Below are 16,839 nucleotides of genomic sequence, written 5' to 3' on the forward strand. Positions count from 1 at the left end.
AAAACATCTGGTCCTTAGAAGGTCCTAAAATTATGTAACTACAACCTCAGATGAAGAACAAGCACACAACAGATTCCACCGCGTCATTATTTATTCACCAAACATGAAGCAAAACTGGAAAAGTCATGTGTGAAATACGAAGTCTACCCCGCGAATCAATAGCTTGCAGAACCCCCTTTAGCAGCAATGACCTGAAGTAATGGTTCTCTGGATGACTTTATCAGTCTATCACATCGTTCTGGAGAAACTTTGACCCACTCTTCTTTACAATGTTGAGATTTGTGGACATTCATTTATGCACAGCTCTCTCACGGTCCCACCAACGCATTTCAATTGGGTTGAGGTCTGGACTTTCACCTGGGCCATTGCAAGATCTTGATTCTTGATTCTTTTGATTCCATTCTGCTGTAGATTTGCTGCTCATTGTCCTGTTGCATGACCCAGTTTCGGCCAAGCTCTAGCTGTTGGATAGATGGCCTCACCTTTGACTCCATAATACTTTGGTATACAGAGAAGTCCATGGTCGACTCAATGACTGCAAGATAGTGAAGATAGTTTGGAAATGGTTTTATAACCCTTCCCAGATTGATGGGAAGTACCAATGGCTTCCCTGAGATCATTGCTGATGTCTTTGCTCCTTAACACACGCCTGAATGCTCCAGACCAGCAAACTGCCAAAACGTCTACTTTTATAGAGGTGTCCACATTTGCTGATGATCAGTTAATCAAGGGCATTTGGTGGCTACTTATCTTCTTGATCCCTATGGAAGCAGTAAGGGTGTACTTCATTTTTCACACACAGCTTCTGCACTTGGGCCTAGTCCTTGTAGAATAAATGATGACACGGTCTAATCCGTCGTGTGCTGTTCTTTATCTGAGGTTGTAGCTACCCTATTTTAAGACCTTCTATGGACCAGATGTTTTTGTATTGTCCTCACAGATAAAACCATAGAATTCAAAGAGGGTGGACTTTGTTTTTCTCAAGCCTCTAGGTCTAACTGCCTCTACTATGGCCCAGTAAGCTTCCACGAAGGGTCAGTAAGCCATTACTAAAGCTTAATAGGTTTTTACTAAGGTCCAGGATGACTCTCTTTTTATGCCTGACCCCACTGTTTCTAGTCTAGACACTTGTTCTTCCCCATCCAGCTTTTCTGTGAACCTTTTGATATTGAGGTAATCTTTTCTGTTCTACTTAATGTGGTTGAGTCAGGCATTTTCAGTATAACTGGCGCCAGGGAACTGATTGGGGTTTGCGTAATATTTTGTAGGTTTGATAAGATCCTGCCTGTTCTGTTCATATCTGAACGGAGCCTCTTGTTGTTTTGCTGAGTGGAGTCAAATTGCTTTTTCTAAGAGTCACTACAAATCTTGCAGCTTTTCGGGGCAGAGCAGCTGGATCCTATTATCACGTTCCGCTCTTTGACTATAAATCTGGAAACGCGCGGAGAAGGATCTGCCAGCTGGATTCTGTAGAAGCTTAGTGTGTGTTTTTTTTAAAGTATATGTATTGCCAGTTTCGGAAAAGCTAATATTTCTTAATTTTTCTTTTCTTTTTTGGTTCCTTAGCTCCAGATATGGGACACCGCCGGTCAAGAGAGATTTCGTTCCATCACCCAAAGTTATTACCGCAGTGCCAATGCATTGATTTTAACCTATGATATAACGTGCGAGGAATCTTTCCGCTGCCTTCCGGAGTGGCTGCGGGAAATTGAACAATACGCTAACAATGAAGTCATCACTGTGCTTGTGGGTAAGTCAGGGCAGTTTAACCCTAAAACTGACAAATTCGTAACCTGACTTAACCTCACAGAGTCATCATATAATTAATATTAGCCCCCACCATCTGCAGTAACCTACATTGCTTGAGGAGCGTGACATCAAAGATGAGCAGGAATGATATGTTCTTCAACCACAGTGCCCCTAGTGGTAGCACATGTGCTCTACATACTTACAATTATTGCTCAATGAGTGGACGCAATCTGCTAAATCTAATATATAAAGCTGACTGTATGTGTGTATGTCCGCTAAAGGAATCCGCACCGTCGCATTTACAATCACGAAATTTGGCACACAGGTACATCAGGTGTCCGGGAAGGTTTTAGATCAGGTCTCAGCTCTCTACAACGTACCGTTCCTGAGATATTCCAAAAAAATGCATTAGCCAATAGAAGCTTGGTCACATGACCCTTATCAGCCAATAGAAGCTCGCAGGTCCTCCAGCCTCCACATACACAGTTTTACTCCAGGTTTCCATAACAACCCAGCCATTTATCTTCACTGCTGTAGGAGCAGTGGCGACTCTAGCAATACATGGGGGGGGCACATAAGATACCACAGTCAAAAATGGAGGGGGACTAATAATTTTCACCACTTAATCATACTACTGAAAAAAAAAAAGTATATATAAAAAAGATTACAAAATTCGAGAGTATTGCTGTATGCAGGGATATATAATATATAATAAAACAAATTACTTTCAAAAGAAGCTATTCAGTCGTCTGCTGTGCCGTCCTCTGCTTGCTTCCGCGGATTCTTTCCTCTCCTTTCTGTCTCTCCTCAGTACGCAGGCACAGTGTTATGGGGGGGATCTGTGGATGACACACTGTTATGGGGGGGATCTGTGGATGACACACTGTTATGGGGGGATCTGTGGATGACACACTGTTATGGGGGATCTGTGGATGACACACTGTTATGGAGGGGATCTGTGGATGACACACTGTTATGGAGGGGATCTGTGGATGACACACTGTTATGGAGGGGATCTGTGGATGACACACTGTTATGGAGGGGATCTGTGGATGACACACTGTTATGGAGGGGATCTGTGGATGACACACTGTTATGGAGGGGATCTGTGGATGACACACTGTTATGGGAGATCTGTGGATGACACTGTTAAGGGGGGATCTGTAGATGACACACTGTTATGGGGATCTGTGGATGACACACTGTTATGGAGGGGATCTGTCGATGACACACTGTTATGGAGGGGATCTGTGGATGACACACTGTTATGGAGGGGATCTGTGGATGACACACCGTTATAGAGGGGATCTGTGGATGACACACCGTTATAGAGGGGATCTGTGGATGACACACTGTTATGGGGGATCTGTGGATGACACACTGTTATGAGGGATCTGTGGATGACACACTGTTATGGGGGAATCTGTTAATGACACACTGTTATGGGGGATCTGTGGATGACACACTGTTATGGGGGATCTGTGGATGACACACTGTTATGGGGGGATAACTGTGGAGACACACTGTTATGGGGGAATCTGTGGATGACACACTGTTATGGGGGATCTGTGGATGACACACTGTTATGGGGGATCTGTGGAGACACACTGTTATGGGGGATCTGTGGATGACACACTGTTATGGGGGATCTGTGGATGACACACTGTTATGGGGACTGTGGATGACACACTGTTATGGGGGATCTGTGGATGACACACTGTTATGGGGGATCTGTGGATGACACACTGTTATGGGGATCTGTGGATGACACACTGTTATGGGGGATCTGTGGATGACACACTGTTATGGGAGGATCTGTGGATGACACACTGTTATGGGGGGATCTGTGGATGACACACTGTTATGGGGGATCTGTGGATGACACACTGTTATGGAGGGATCTGTGGATGACACACTGTTATGGGGTCTGTGGATGACACACTGTTATGGGGGATCTGTGGATGACACACTGTTATGGGATCTGTGGATGACACTGTTAGGGGGATCTGTGATGACACACTGTTATGGGATCTGTGGATGACACACTGTTATGGGGGTCTGTGGATGACACACTGTTATGGGGGATCTGTGGATGACACACTGTTATGGGGATCTGTGGATGACACTGTTATGGGGGACACACGTTATGGGGATCTGTGGATGACACACTGTTATGGGGGATCTGTCAATGACACACTGTTATGGGGGATCTGTGGATGACACACTGTATGGGGGATCTGTGGATGACACAATGTTATGGGGGATCTGTGGATGACACAATGTTATGGGGGATCTGTGGATGACACAATGTTATGGGGGATCTGTGGATGACACACTGTTATGGGGGATCTGTGGATGACACTGTTATGGGGGGATCTGTAGATGACACACTGTTATGGGGGATCTGTGGATGACACAATGTTTATGGGTGATCTGTGGAATGACACACTGTTATGGGGATCTGTGGATGACACACTGTTATGGAGGGGATCTGTCGATGACACACTGTTATGGAGGGGATCTGTGGATGACACACTTGTTATGGGGAATCTGTGGATGACACTGTTATGGTGGGGATCTGTGGATGACACACTGTTATGGGGGATCTGTGGATGACACACTGTTATGGGGGATCTGTGGATGACACACTGTTATGGGGGATCTGTGGATGACACACTGTTATGGGGGATCTGTGGATGACACAGTTTGGGGATCTGTGGATGACACACTGTTATGGGGATCTGTGGATGACACTGTTATGGGGGATCTGTGGATGACACACTGTTATGGGGGATCTGTGGATGACACTGTTATGGGGGATCTGTGGATGACACACTGTTATGGGGGATCTGTGGATGACACACTGTTATGGGGGATCTGTGGATGACACTGTTATGGGGGATCTGTGGATGACACACTGTTATGGGGGATCTGTGGATGACACATGTTATGGGGATCTGTGGATGACACACTGTTATGGGGATCTGTGGATGACACTGTTATGGGGGATCTGTGATGACACACTGTTATGATCTGTGGATGACACAGTTATGGGGGATCTGTGGATGACACTGTTATGGGGATCTGTGGATGACACACTGTTATGGGGGATCTGTGTGACACACTGTTATGGGGGATCTGTGGATGACACAATTGTTATGGGGGATCTGTGGATGACACACTGTTATGGGGAATCTGTGGATGACACTGTTATGGTGGGGATCTGTGGATGACCACTGTTATGGGGGGATCTGTGGATGACACACTGTTATGGGGGATCTGTCATGACACACTGTTATGGGGGATCTGTGGATGACACACTGTTATGGGGGATCTGTGGATGACACAATGTTATGGGGGATTGTGGATGACACACTGTTATGGGGGATCTGTGGATGACACTGTTATGGGGGGATCTGTGGATGACACACTGTTATGGGGATCTGTGGATGACACACTGTATGGGGGATCTGTGGATGACACACTGTTATGGGGGATCTGGGATGACACACTGTTATGGGGGCTCTGTGGATGACACTTGTTATGGGGGATCTGGATGACACACTGTTATGGGCATCTGTGGATGACACACTGTTATGGGGGATCTGTGGATGACACACTGTTATGGGGTATCGTTATGGGGGATCTGTGGATGACACACTGTTATGGGGGATCTGTGGATGACACACTGTTATGGGGATCTGTGGATGACACACTGTTATGGGGGATCTGTGGATGACACACTGTTATGGGGATCTGTGGATGACACTGTTTGGGGGATCTGTGATGACACACTGTTATGGGGATCTGTGGATGACACACTGTTATGGAGGGATCTGTGGATGACACACTGTTATGGGGGATCTGTGGATGACACACTGTTATGGGGGATCTGTGGATGACACACTGTTATGGGGGATCTGTGGATGACACATGTTATGGGGGATCTGTGGATGACACACTGTTATGGGGATCTGTGGATGACACTGTTATGGGGGATCTGTGATGACACACTGTTATGGGGATCTGTGGATGACACACTGTTATGGGGATCTGTGGATGACACACTGTTATGGGGGATCTGTGGATGACACACTGTTATGGGGGATCTGTGGATGAACACTGTTATGGGGGATCTGTGGATGACACACTGTTATGGGGGTCTGTGGATGACACACTGTTATGGGGATCTGTGGATGACACACTGTTATGGGATCTGTGGATGACACACTGTTATGGGGGATCTGTGGATGACACACTGTTATGGGGGATCTGTGGATGACACTGTTATGGGGGATCTGTGGATGACACACTGTTATGGGGATCTGTGGATGACACACTGTTATGGGGGATCTGTGGATGACACACTGTTATGGGGGATCTGTGGATGACACACTGTTATGGGGATCTGTGGATGACACTGATATAGAGGATCTGTGATGACACACTGTTATGGGATCTGTGGATGACACACTGTTATGGGGGATCTGTGGATGACACACTGTTATGGGGGATCTGTGGATGACACACTGTTATGGGGATCTGTGGATGACACATGTTATGGGGGATCTGTGGATGACACACTGTTATGGGGATCTGTGGATGACACTGTTATGGGGGATCTGTGGATGACACACTGTTATGGAGGGGATTCTGTGGATGACACACTGTTATGGGAGGGATCTGTGGATGACACACTGTTATGGAGGGGAATCTGTGGATGACACACTGTTATGGGGATCGGTGGATGACACAATGTTATGGGGATCTGTGGATGACACACTGTTATGGGGATCTGTGGATGACCCACTGTTATGGGGGTGATCTGTAGGATGACACACTGTTATGGGGGATCTGTGATGACACACTGTTATGGGGGATCTGTGGATGACACACTGTTATGGGGGATCTGTGGATGACACACTGTTATGGGGGATCTGTGGATGACACACTGTATGGGGGGATCTGTGGATGACACACTGTTATGGGGGATCTGTGGATGACACACTGTTTATGGGGGATCTGTGGATGACACACGTTATGGGGGGAATCTGTGGATGACACACTGTTAGGGGGGGATCTGTGGATGACACACTTGTTATGGGGGATCTGTGGAATGACACACTGTTATGGGGATCTGTGGATGACACACTGTTATGGGGGATCTGTTGGATGACACACTGTTATGGGGGATCTGTGATGACACACTGTTATGGGGGATCTGTGGATGACACACTGTTATGGGGGATCTGTGGATGACACACTGTTATGGGGGATCTGTGGATGACACTGTTATGGGGGATCTGTGGATGACACACTGTTATGGGGATCTGTGGGTGACACACTGTTATGGGGGATCTGTGGATGACACACTGTTATGGGGGATCTGTGGATGACACACTGTTATGGGGCTGTGGATGACACACTGTTATGGGGGATCTGTGGATGACACACTGTTATGGGGGATCTGTGGATGACACTGTTATGGGGATCTGTGGATGACACACTGTTATGGGGGATCTGTGGATGACACACTGTTATGGGGGATCTGTGGATGACACACTGTTATGGGGGATCTGTGGATGACACACTGTTATGGGGGATCTGTGGATGACACACTGTTATGGGGGATCTGTGGATGACACTGTTATGGGGATCTGTGGATGACACACTGTTATGGGGGATCTGTGGATGACACTGCTGTTATGGGGATCTGTGGATGACACACTGTTATAGAGGGGAATCTGTTGGATGACACACTGTTATGGAGGTGGATCTGTGGATGAACACTGTATGGGAGATCTGTGGATGACACCTGTTAAGGGGGGCATCTGTAGGATGACACACTGTTATGGTGGATCTGTGGATGACACACTGTTATGGAGGGGATCTGCGGATGACACACGTGTTATGGAGGGGATGCTGTCGGATGACACACTGTTATGGAGGGGAATCTGTGGATGACACACTGTTATGGGGGATTCTGTGGATGACACACTGTTATAGGGGGATCGGTGGATGACAACACTGTATGGGGATCGGGATACTGTATGGGGGGATGTGTACATGTCAACTGTTATAGGGAGATCTGTGGAGTGACACACTGTTATGGGGGCATCTGTGAGATGACAACACTGTTATGGGGGAATCTGTGGATGACACCACATGTTATGAGGGGATCTGTTGGATGAACACACATGTTATAGAGGGGATCTGTGGATGACACACTGTTATAGAAGGGGATCTGTTGGATGACACACTGTTAATAGGAGGGGATCCTGTGGATGACACAACTGTTATGGAGGGGGATCTGTGGATGATACACCTGTTATAGAGGGGATCTGTGTATGACACACTGTTCTGGGATGACAACACTGTTATGGGGGATCTGTGGATGACACACTGTTATGGGGGTCTGTGGATGACACACTGTTATGGGGATCTGTGGATGACACACTGTTATGGGGATCTGTGGATGACACACTGTTATGGGGGATCTGTGGATGACACACTGTTATGGGGGATCTGTGGATGACACTGTTATGGGGGATCTGTGGATGACACTGTTATGGGGGATCTGTGGATGACACACTGTTATGGGGGATCTGTGGATGACACACTGTTATGGGGATCTGTGGATGACACACTGTTATGGGGGATCTGTGGATGACACACTGTTATGGGGGATCTGTGGATGACACTGTTATGGGGGATCTGTGGATGACACACTGTTATGGGGATCTGTGGATGACACACTGTTATGGGGGATCTGTGGATGACACACTGTTATGGGGGATCTGTGGATGACACACTGTTATGGATGGGCTGTGGATGACACTGTTATGGGGGATCTGTGGATGACACACTGTTATGGGGGAATCTGTGGATGACACACTGTTATGGGGATCTGTGGATGACACTGTTATGGGGGTGGATCCTGTGGATGACACACTGTTATAGGGATCTGTGGATGACACACTGTTATGGGGGAATCTGTGGGATTGACACACTGGTTATGGGGGACTGTGGATGACACACTGTTATGGGGGATCTGTGGATGACACACTGTTATGGGGGGATCTTGTAGATGACACCATTATGGGGATCTGTGGATTGACACACTGTTATGGAGGGGATCTTGGCCGATGACACACTGGTTATGGAGGGGCATCTGTCACGAATGACACACTCCCGTATGTACGGGGATCTGTCGATGACACACTGTTATGGAGGGGATCTGTGGATGACACACTGTTATGGGGGATCTGTGGATGACACAATGTTATGGGGGATCTGTGGATGACACACTGTTATGGGGATCTGTGGATGACACTGTTATGGGGGGGATCTGTAGATGTCACACTGTTATAGGGATCTGTGGATGACACACTGTTATGGTGGATCTGTGGATGACACACTGTTATGGGGGATCTGTGGATGACACACTGTTATGGAGGGGATCTGTGGATAACACACTGTTATGGAGGGGATCTGTGGATGACACACTGTTATGGGGGTTCTGTGGATGACACACTGTTATGGAGGATCTGTGGATGACACACCGTTATAGAGGGGATCTGTGGATGACACACTGTTATGGGGGATCTGTGGATGACACTGTTATGGGGGATCTGTGGATGACACACTGTTATGGAGGGGATCTGTGGATGACACACTGTTATGGAGGGGATCTGTGGATGACACACTGTTATGGAGGGGATCTGTGGATGACACACTGTTATGGGGGATCTGTGGATGACACAATGTTATGGGGGATCTGTGGATGACACACTGTTATGGGGATCTGTGGATGACACTGTTATGGGGGGGATCTGTAGATGACACACTGTTATAGGGATCTGTGGATGACACACTGTTATGGGGGATCTGTGGATGGCACACTGTTATGGGGGATCTGTGGATGACACACTGTTATGGGGGCATCTGTGGATGACACACTGTTATGGAGGGGATCTGTGGATAACACACTGTTATGGAGGGGATCTGTGGATGACACACTGTTATGGGGATCTGTGGATGACACACTGTTATGGGGGATCTGTGGATGACACTGTTATGGGGGCATCTGTGGATGACACACTGTTATGGGGGATCTGTGGATAACACTCAACCACAACCACGCTCAAACCCAACTGGTCAAACTTGTTAAATGGCTCCCAAACACAATATGCACAATAACACCCCCCCCCCCTGCCCCCCAACACTTAATTAACCCCTTCATGGACTAAAAAAAAGTTCAAAGCATAACACACAGCATTGGGGCTGGGTGGGCTGGCAAGGGAGGGGTTAATAAGTGATGGATGGCCCTGTGTTTACTAGGCAAGTACCTCTCCTAACTATATCCCCCCTTCCCCCAGTCCTGCCAGACACAATGCAATTAATAGCACCCCCACCCTCTCCCCTTCACAATGATAATGCACTCCGCCAGGCATCCTGCCAGCTGCAATCAGGCCCCTCCTCTCAATCCAAGAGCACATTGGGGGATCATTGAAGGAGATCTAGTAGTGCCATGAGTAGGGGTCAGTGGCAGAGTTAGGGGGCAGCTCCCCTCTGTATGAGCCAGTGCAGTCACTGTGCTGCTGACGCTGACTGTCAATGATCAGTTTTTCTTTTCCCCTTCCCTTATCCCTTCCCCTTAGGGAAGCAGGAAACTAAACTGCCTGTTCCTGCTTTACCACTTTCCCAGAGAGAGCAGCAGCCAGCAATCAGTAGCCAGGAGCAGCCTTAGGCCTCTTTCACACGGGCGAGATTTCCGCGCGGGTGCGATGCGCGAGGTAAACGCATTGCACCCGCACTGAATCCGGACCCATTCATTTCTATAGGGCTGTGCACATGAGCAGTGATTTTCACGCATCACTTGTGCGTTTTGTGCGTTTTCCACGCATCGCAGGCCCCATAGAAGTGAATGGGGTTGCGTGAAAATCGCAAGCATCCGCAGCCAAGTGCAGATGCGGTGCGATTTTCACGCACCGTTGCTAGGAGTCGATCGGGATGGAGACACGATCATTATTATTTTCCCTTATAACATGGTTATAAGGGAAAATATTAGCATTCTTTATACAGAATGAATAGTACAATAGGGCTGGAGGGGTTAAAAAAATAAAATAAAAATTTAACTCACCTTAATCCACTTGTTCGCGCAGCCCGGCTTCTCTCCTGTCATCTTTGCTGTGCACTGGAAAAAGGACCTGTGGTGACGTCACTGCACTCATCACATGGTCCGTCACATGATCCATCGACATGGTAAAAGATCATGTGATGGACCATGTGATGAGTGCAGTGACGTCATCAAAGGTCCTATTCCTCAAATAAGAAAACAGAAGAGAAGCCGGCTGCGCAAACAAGTAGATTAAGGTGAATTAAATTATTTTTTATTAACCCCTCCAGCCCTATTGTACTATGCATTCTGTATTAAGAATACTATTATTTTCCCTTATAACCATGTTATAAGGGAAAATAATACAATCTACCCCATACCTAACCGGGGGGTAATTGCCCCCCCCCCCCTTGCCCCCCTGTAGCAACGCCTATGTATAGGAGAGATTTAAAGGAAATCTGTCACCAGGATAATCGCTATTGCAGTAAAGCCATGGCCTAATAGCACTTAGTACACTATTTTTCAGATGTGCCTTTGTTCCAGCAATAGATGTTTTCTATCTTCTGAAAATCCAGTTTATTTGGTATGCAAATTAGCCAGTAAGGTGCCCGGAGGGTCGTCACTCTTGCAGGAAGGAGCCCAGGCACGCCTCCTGCAAAATGTGTCCACCCTCAAAAGACTTAAAACCCACCCCTAGGTCCTGCTTAGCCACGCCCCTGATCTGGATAGACCACACCCCCTCACACTCCTGAGCCGACGGGGATTAATAAAATGAAGGTAAAAATCAACTTCTGTCAGCTGCAGGGGTGGGAGGGAGGGTGACTTTCTCCCTGCAGCTTACACTCAGACAGCACAGTGCTGCTGTCTTAGAGTGAGCTGTTCAAAAGGACACGCCCCCGATCCTGTTAGGCCACGCCCCCTCCCACTCAGCCGCCTGAGATTGACAAAATGAAGTTAAAAATCAACTTCTAGGTCCCGCTAAGCCACGCCCCGATCTGGTTAGGCCACACCCACTCATGAGCCAACAGGGATTGAATAAATGAAGGTAAAAATCAACTTCTGTCAGCTGCAGATGTGGGAGGAAGGGGGACTTTCTCCCTGCAGCTCACACTCAGACAGTCTTAGAGTGAGCTGTTCAAAAGGACACGCCCCCGATCCAGTAAAGGCCACTGTTAAGGGGGCGGGTCCCTTGTAGAGGTCACTGTTAAGGGGGTGGTATGCTGTGGAGGTCCAATTTTAAGGGACTGGGCACTGTGGGGGGGGGGGGGTCAGTGTTAAGGGGTGGGGGGCTGTGAAGGTCACTGTTTTGGAGGCGGGGTGCTTCAGATGTCACTGTTATAGTGGATAGTGTTGATATCTTTTAACAACACATACAAACATTAAATGAAATAGATTAAATATATCCGAGCAAAGCCGGGTCCTTCTGCTAGTAATAAATATTTGCAGATTTGGCTGATGCATCGCCCAAGCCCTTCACTGTGCCCACATTGCCCTGGGGATGGCGCTTACACAGCAATACCCACAGCTACTCAATATACCTCCATATGGTGCATCTGACAGTCACCAAATTCTCCCCTAGAACAGTGCCCAAATGGAGGTAGTCTCCATGGAAAGCTGCACTATGGCGGTATTATGTGGAAGCAATTTTTCTAGGGGATAGTGTGGTGCACTAGGGAAGAATTTATCAAGACCCCCAGAGGATGTGCTTAATTTATGATGGTGCATGGGGTTTGCAACTTTTTTGTTAAGCCGGAAAACTGAAGTAGGCGGATGATAAATTCCCCCCAGTGTATATCGGTTGATAATTTGAGTGTCTGAGAAAAAAATATTGGCTTAAGTATATATCAACAACTGCAAAACTTGACTGTTTTGTACTGCAAATTGCATTAAAAAAAACACTACCTAGATACCATCAGGAGGCTGGCCGCTGCTGACCGATCTTTCGATGCGTTTATTTTTATTGCAGTGCTTTGTGTATATATCCAATACAGTAGGGATGGCCAACCTGCAGCGCTCCAGCTGTTGCAAAACTACAACTCCCAGCATGCCCAGACTGCCTACAGCTTTCCAGCCTACAGCAGGGCATGCTGGGAGTTGTAGTTTTACAACAGCTGGAGAGCTGCAGGATGGCCATACCTACAATACAGCCTTGGTCATTAGGATATACAAATCTGATGTGCCCTTTTACACTTTCGTACACCCTTGAGCACTCAAAGTATTAATTGAATAAGTATTATAAAAATAAGACTGATTATTAAAATAAAATGTATCCATCAACAGCAGCTTGGTGATGGTTTCTGGATACTTTGTTTTCTACACCTCACAAACAAACCAGTGTTAATAGAAGCAGAGCTTCATTTGTCTTGAAGACATCACGTCCTTGGATTTCTGGAAACAAACATTTCATCCCACTTCTTCTCTACCTCTAATTACAGGGAACAAGATCGACCTGGCGGAGAGGAGGGAGGTCTCCCAACAAAGAGCTGAAGAATTTGCCGGATCCCAAAACATGTATTACCTAGAAACCTCTGCCAAAGAGTCAGACAACGTGGAGAAACTCTTCCTGGACTTAGCATGCCGCCTCATCAGCGAGGCCAGGCAAAACGCCTTGGTGAACAATGTAGACTCTTCTTTGCCGGGAGAAGGGAAAACCATCAGTTATTTGAACTGTTGTAACTTTAACTAGCGGTCAGGAAAAAGCAAAAACAAACATTCACTATGGGCTGAAGGCCTTTTCACCAGATGGTTTCCCTCTGGCTGATGTTGCTACGATTCTGGCCATCGTGAACAGAGGACCAATACGGAAGTCACCAATGTTTGGTGGCAGGTGGCCGAGAGGAGGACGCAAAGTTGTGAGTCCTGTCGACAAGTCTTGGGTACAACCTAGAACATAAAACCCCCTATATTCATATATATATATAACGAAATGCTGCATACCACACTGGGTTTTTGTTCAACTTTTAGTTTTTTTAGTTCTAGTAGATAGAAAAGCATCTTGGAGGAAGCAGAAGCCAACAGCCGTCGTACGTTTATCCGACTGGAATTGAACAAACGGAGAACTTTTTATAATTATTTGGAATGCTAGCTCCACTCTGAATGCAACTTTTTGAGACCGAGGATGTTCCTTATAACCGTTCCGGGGACTTCTCCTGGATTTTAATGACTGAAATTTTCTTAATTTCCTATAAACTGTGATGGAAGGAAGAGCCTTTTTCATTGACATTCTGCAGGAATAAACGAATGTTGATTTATTATTTAGCATTTACGTAGATCTCCAACAACAACAAAATCTTGGCTGCCAGTATCGACCTTTATTTTGCCAAAAAAAATTAAAAATGTTTTTTTTTTTTTTAACGGTTTTAAGTAGAAGAGCCATTGTCTGTATGAAACGATGAGATTGGGGGGGAAGGGCCAGCGTTATGGTTGCCGCATCAGCATTTAAATGTTTTTACAGGTCTTGTCTGTAGAACTTTGCAAGCGGAATATGCACTGTAACCCATTGCAGAAAGTCTTTTTTTTTTCTATATCACAATGGTATCCCTTTGAAATAATGAATAAACAGTTGTATGGGCTTCGATTCTCACCAGCTATTATAGAGGAACTATTTATCTGGTGTGCATGGTTTGGCGATAACCTATATAAACTTTAGCAATATGGCAAATTGTGAATATTTTCTCCTTAGGTTATCGTATAGCCCATATGGTTGAGTATAGCTTTAGTTTTATAGGCTCCTAGGTCATCGTGGTCATGACTCAAAGCCCTCAGTCTTCACAGGCTCATAGGCCACTACAGCTCGAGACGTCTTTAAAGGTTGAGGATAAGCCCAAGTGGTATCACACATTGCTTAGGCATATGGAAGTCACTATACCTTCATATGATTTCAGATTTAATGTCTATGTGGCTTCATAAGTCTATTTAAAGGCTATGGACGCCTTCAATATGCATCAACCCTTTCAAGAGGAGTTTCTGTTTTTGTGTTTTCATTTTTTTTTTACTCCTTGCCTTCCTGAAGCCATAACTTTTTTATTTTTCCATTCACATAGCCACAGGAGGGCTTGTTTTTTTCAGGGAAAGTTTTACTTTCTAATGGCACCATTTGATATGCATACGATGTAGTGGGAAGCTGGAAAAAAAAATATTTATTTTGATTTGCATTGCCATATTCTGACCCCTATAAATTTTCTATGCAACCATTAAAAGGGTTATTCCTATCTCAGACACTGGGGGCATATCGCTAGGATATGCCCGCTATGTCTGATAAGTGCGGGTCCCACACCTATGCTTAGAACGGAGACCTCAAAGTCCCGTAGGGCTCACTACACGAGCGGCCACCCTGCATTCATTCCTATGAGAGTGCCAAAAATACACTGCCTGTCCAACAAAAATGTTGCCACCTGGATTTAACTAAGCAAATAGTTCTGAGCCTCCTATTGGATAATTACTGCACGGGGGTGATTATCTTTCAGCTGGCAACAAGTTATTTAACCCCAACTGGTGCAATGAGTTGCTTCTTATTTCTTAAACAACCATGTCGAAAGCCACATCTCGTGGTCGTGGAAAAGATGTCAGTCTGTTTGAGAAGGGTCAGATCATTGGCATGCATCAAGCAGAGAAAACATCTGAGGAGATTGCAGAAACGACTAAAATTGGGTTAAGAACTGTCCAATGCATTATTAAAAACTGGAAGGATAGTGGGGACCCATCGTATTCGAGGAAGAAATGTGGTGGGAAAAAAAATCCTGAATGATCGTGATCGGCGATCACTTAAATGTTTGGTGAAATCAAATCGAAGAAAAACAACAGTAGAACTCAGGGCTATGTTTGATAGTGAAAGTAAGAGCATTTCCACACGCACAATGCGAAGGGAACTCAAGGGACTGGGACTGAACAGCTGTGTAGCCGTAAAAAAAACACTAATCAGTGAGGCAAACCAGAAAATAAGGCTTCAATTTGCTCGGGAACATAAAGATTGGACTCTGGAGGAATGGAAGAAGGTCATGTGACCTGATGAGTCCAGATTTACCCTGTTCCAGAGTGATGGACGCATCAGGGTAAGAAGAGAGGCAGATAAAGTGATGCACCCATCATGCCTAGCGCCTACTGTACCAGCCTGTGGGGGCAGTGCTATGATCTGGGGTTGCTGCAGTTTGTCAAGTCTAGGTTCAGCAACGGTATGTGCTCCAAGAATGAGGTCAGCGACCACCTGAACCTACTGAATGACCAGGTTATTCCAGCAATGGATTTGTTCTTCCCTGATGGCACGGCCATATTCCAAGATGACAATGCCAGGATTCATCGGGCTCAAATTGTGATAGAGTGGTTCAGGGAGCATGAGACATCATTGTCACACATGGATTGGCCACCACAGAGTCCAGACCTTAACTCCATGGAGAATCTTTGGGATGTGCTGGAGAAGGCTTTGTGCAGCGGTCAGACTCTACCATCATCAATGCAAGATCTTGGTGAACAATTAATGCAACACTGGATGGAAATAAATCTTGTGACATTGCAGAAGCTTATCGAAACAATGCCACAGCGAATGCGTGCCGTAATCAATGCTAAAGGTGGTCCAACGAAATATCAGAGTGCGTGACTTTTTTTTTGCAACTTTTTTTGGGGACAGGCAGTGTATCTGAATGCTGGTTCAGCTACTTCCGTCAGCCCCACAGAAGTGAATTCAGTGGTTGCTGCCCTTGCGCAGTGCGTCTCCAACAAATTTCAATGGGATTTCCAAAAATAGCCGACATTTATGATTCCTCGGGTTCTGACCATTGGGACTCCCGCCAATCAGGAGAACGGGAGTCCGTTTGTTAATGGAGTGGTAGTGCACATGGATGAGCACCTCTCCATTCACTGTATATGGGACTGCTAAGTACATCACTCAGCTCAACCATGAAGTGGTGGTCACAAATGTGTGCTATCGCTCTAGTGATCTTGAGAGGGGGTCCCTGATGTTGGACCCCCTCAATCAT

General features: G+C 46.3%; 1 protein-coding gene across 1 annotated transcript in view; it reads left to right on the plus strand.

Moving 5' to 3' along the window:
• RAB30 (RAB30, member RAS oncogene family) overlaps nucleotides 1-14,439 on the plus strand; it is a 111,482-nt gene extending 97,043 nt beyond the window's left edge. The window contains exons 4-5 of the mRNA XM_044285121.1: nucleotides 1,567-1,750; nucleotides 13,303-14,439. Of these exons, the coding sequence (XP_044141056.1) occupies nucleotides 1,567-1,750; nucleotides 13,303-13,553 (435 nt within the window). The 3' untranslated portion in view covers nucleotides 13,554-14,439. The remainder of the gene's footprint in view (nucleotides 1-1,566; nucleotides 1,751-13,302) is intronic.
• The last annotated feature ends 2,400 nt before the right edge of the window (nucleotides 14,440-16,839 follow it).

The sequence above is a fragment of the Bufo gargarizans genome, chromosome 3 (assembly GCF_014858855.1).
Source record: "Bufo gargarizans isolate SCDJY-AF-19 chromosome 3, ASM1485885v1, whole genome shotgun sequence".
NCBI lineage: Eukaryota > Metazoa > Chordata > Amphibia > Anura > Bufonidae > Bufo > Bufo gargarizans.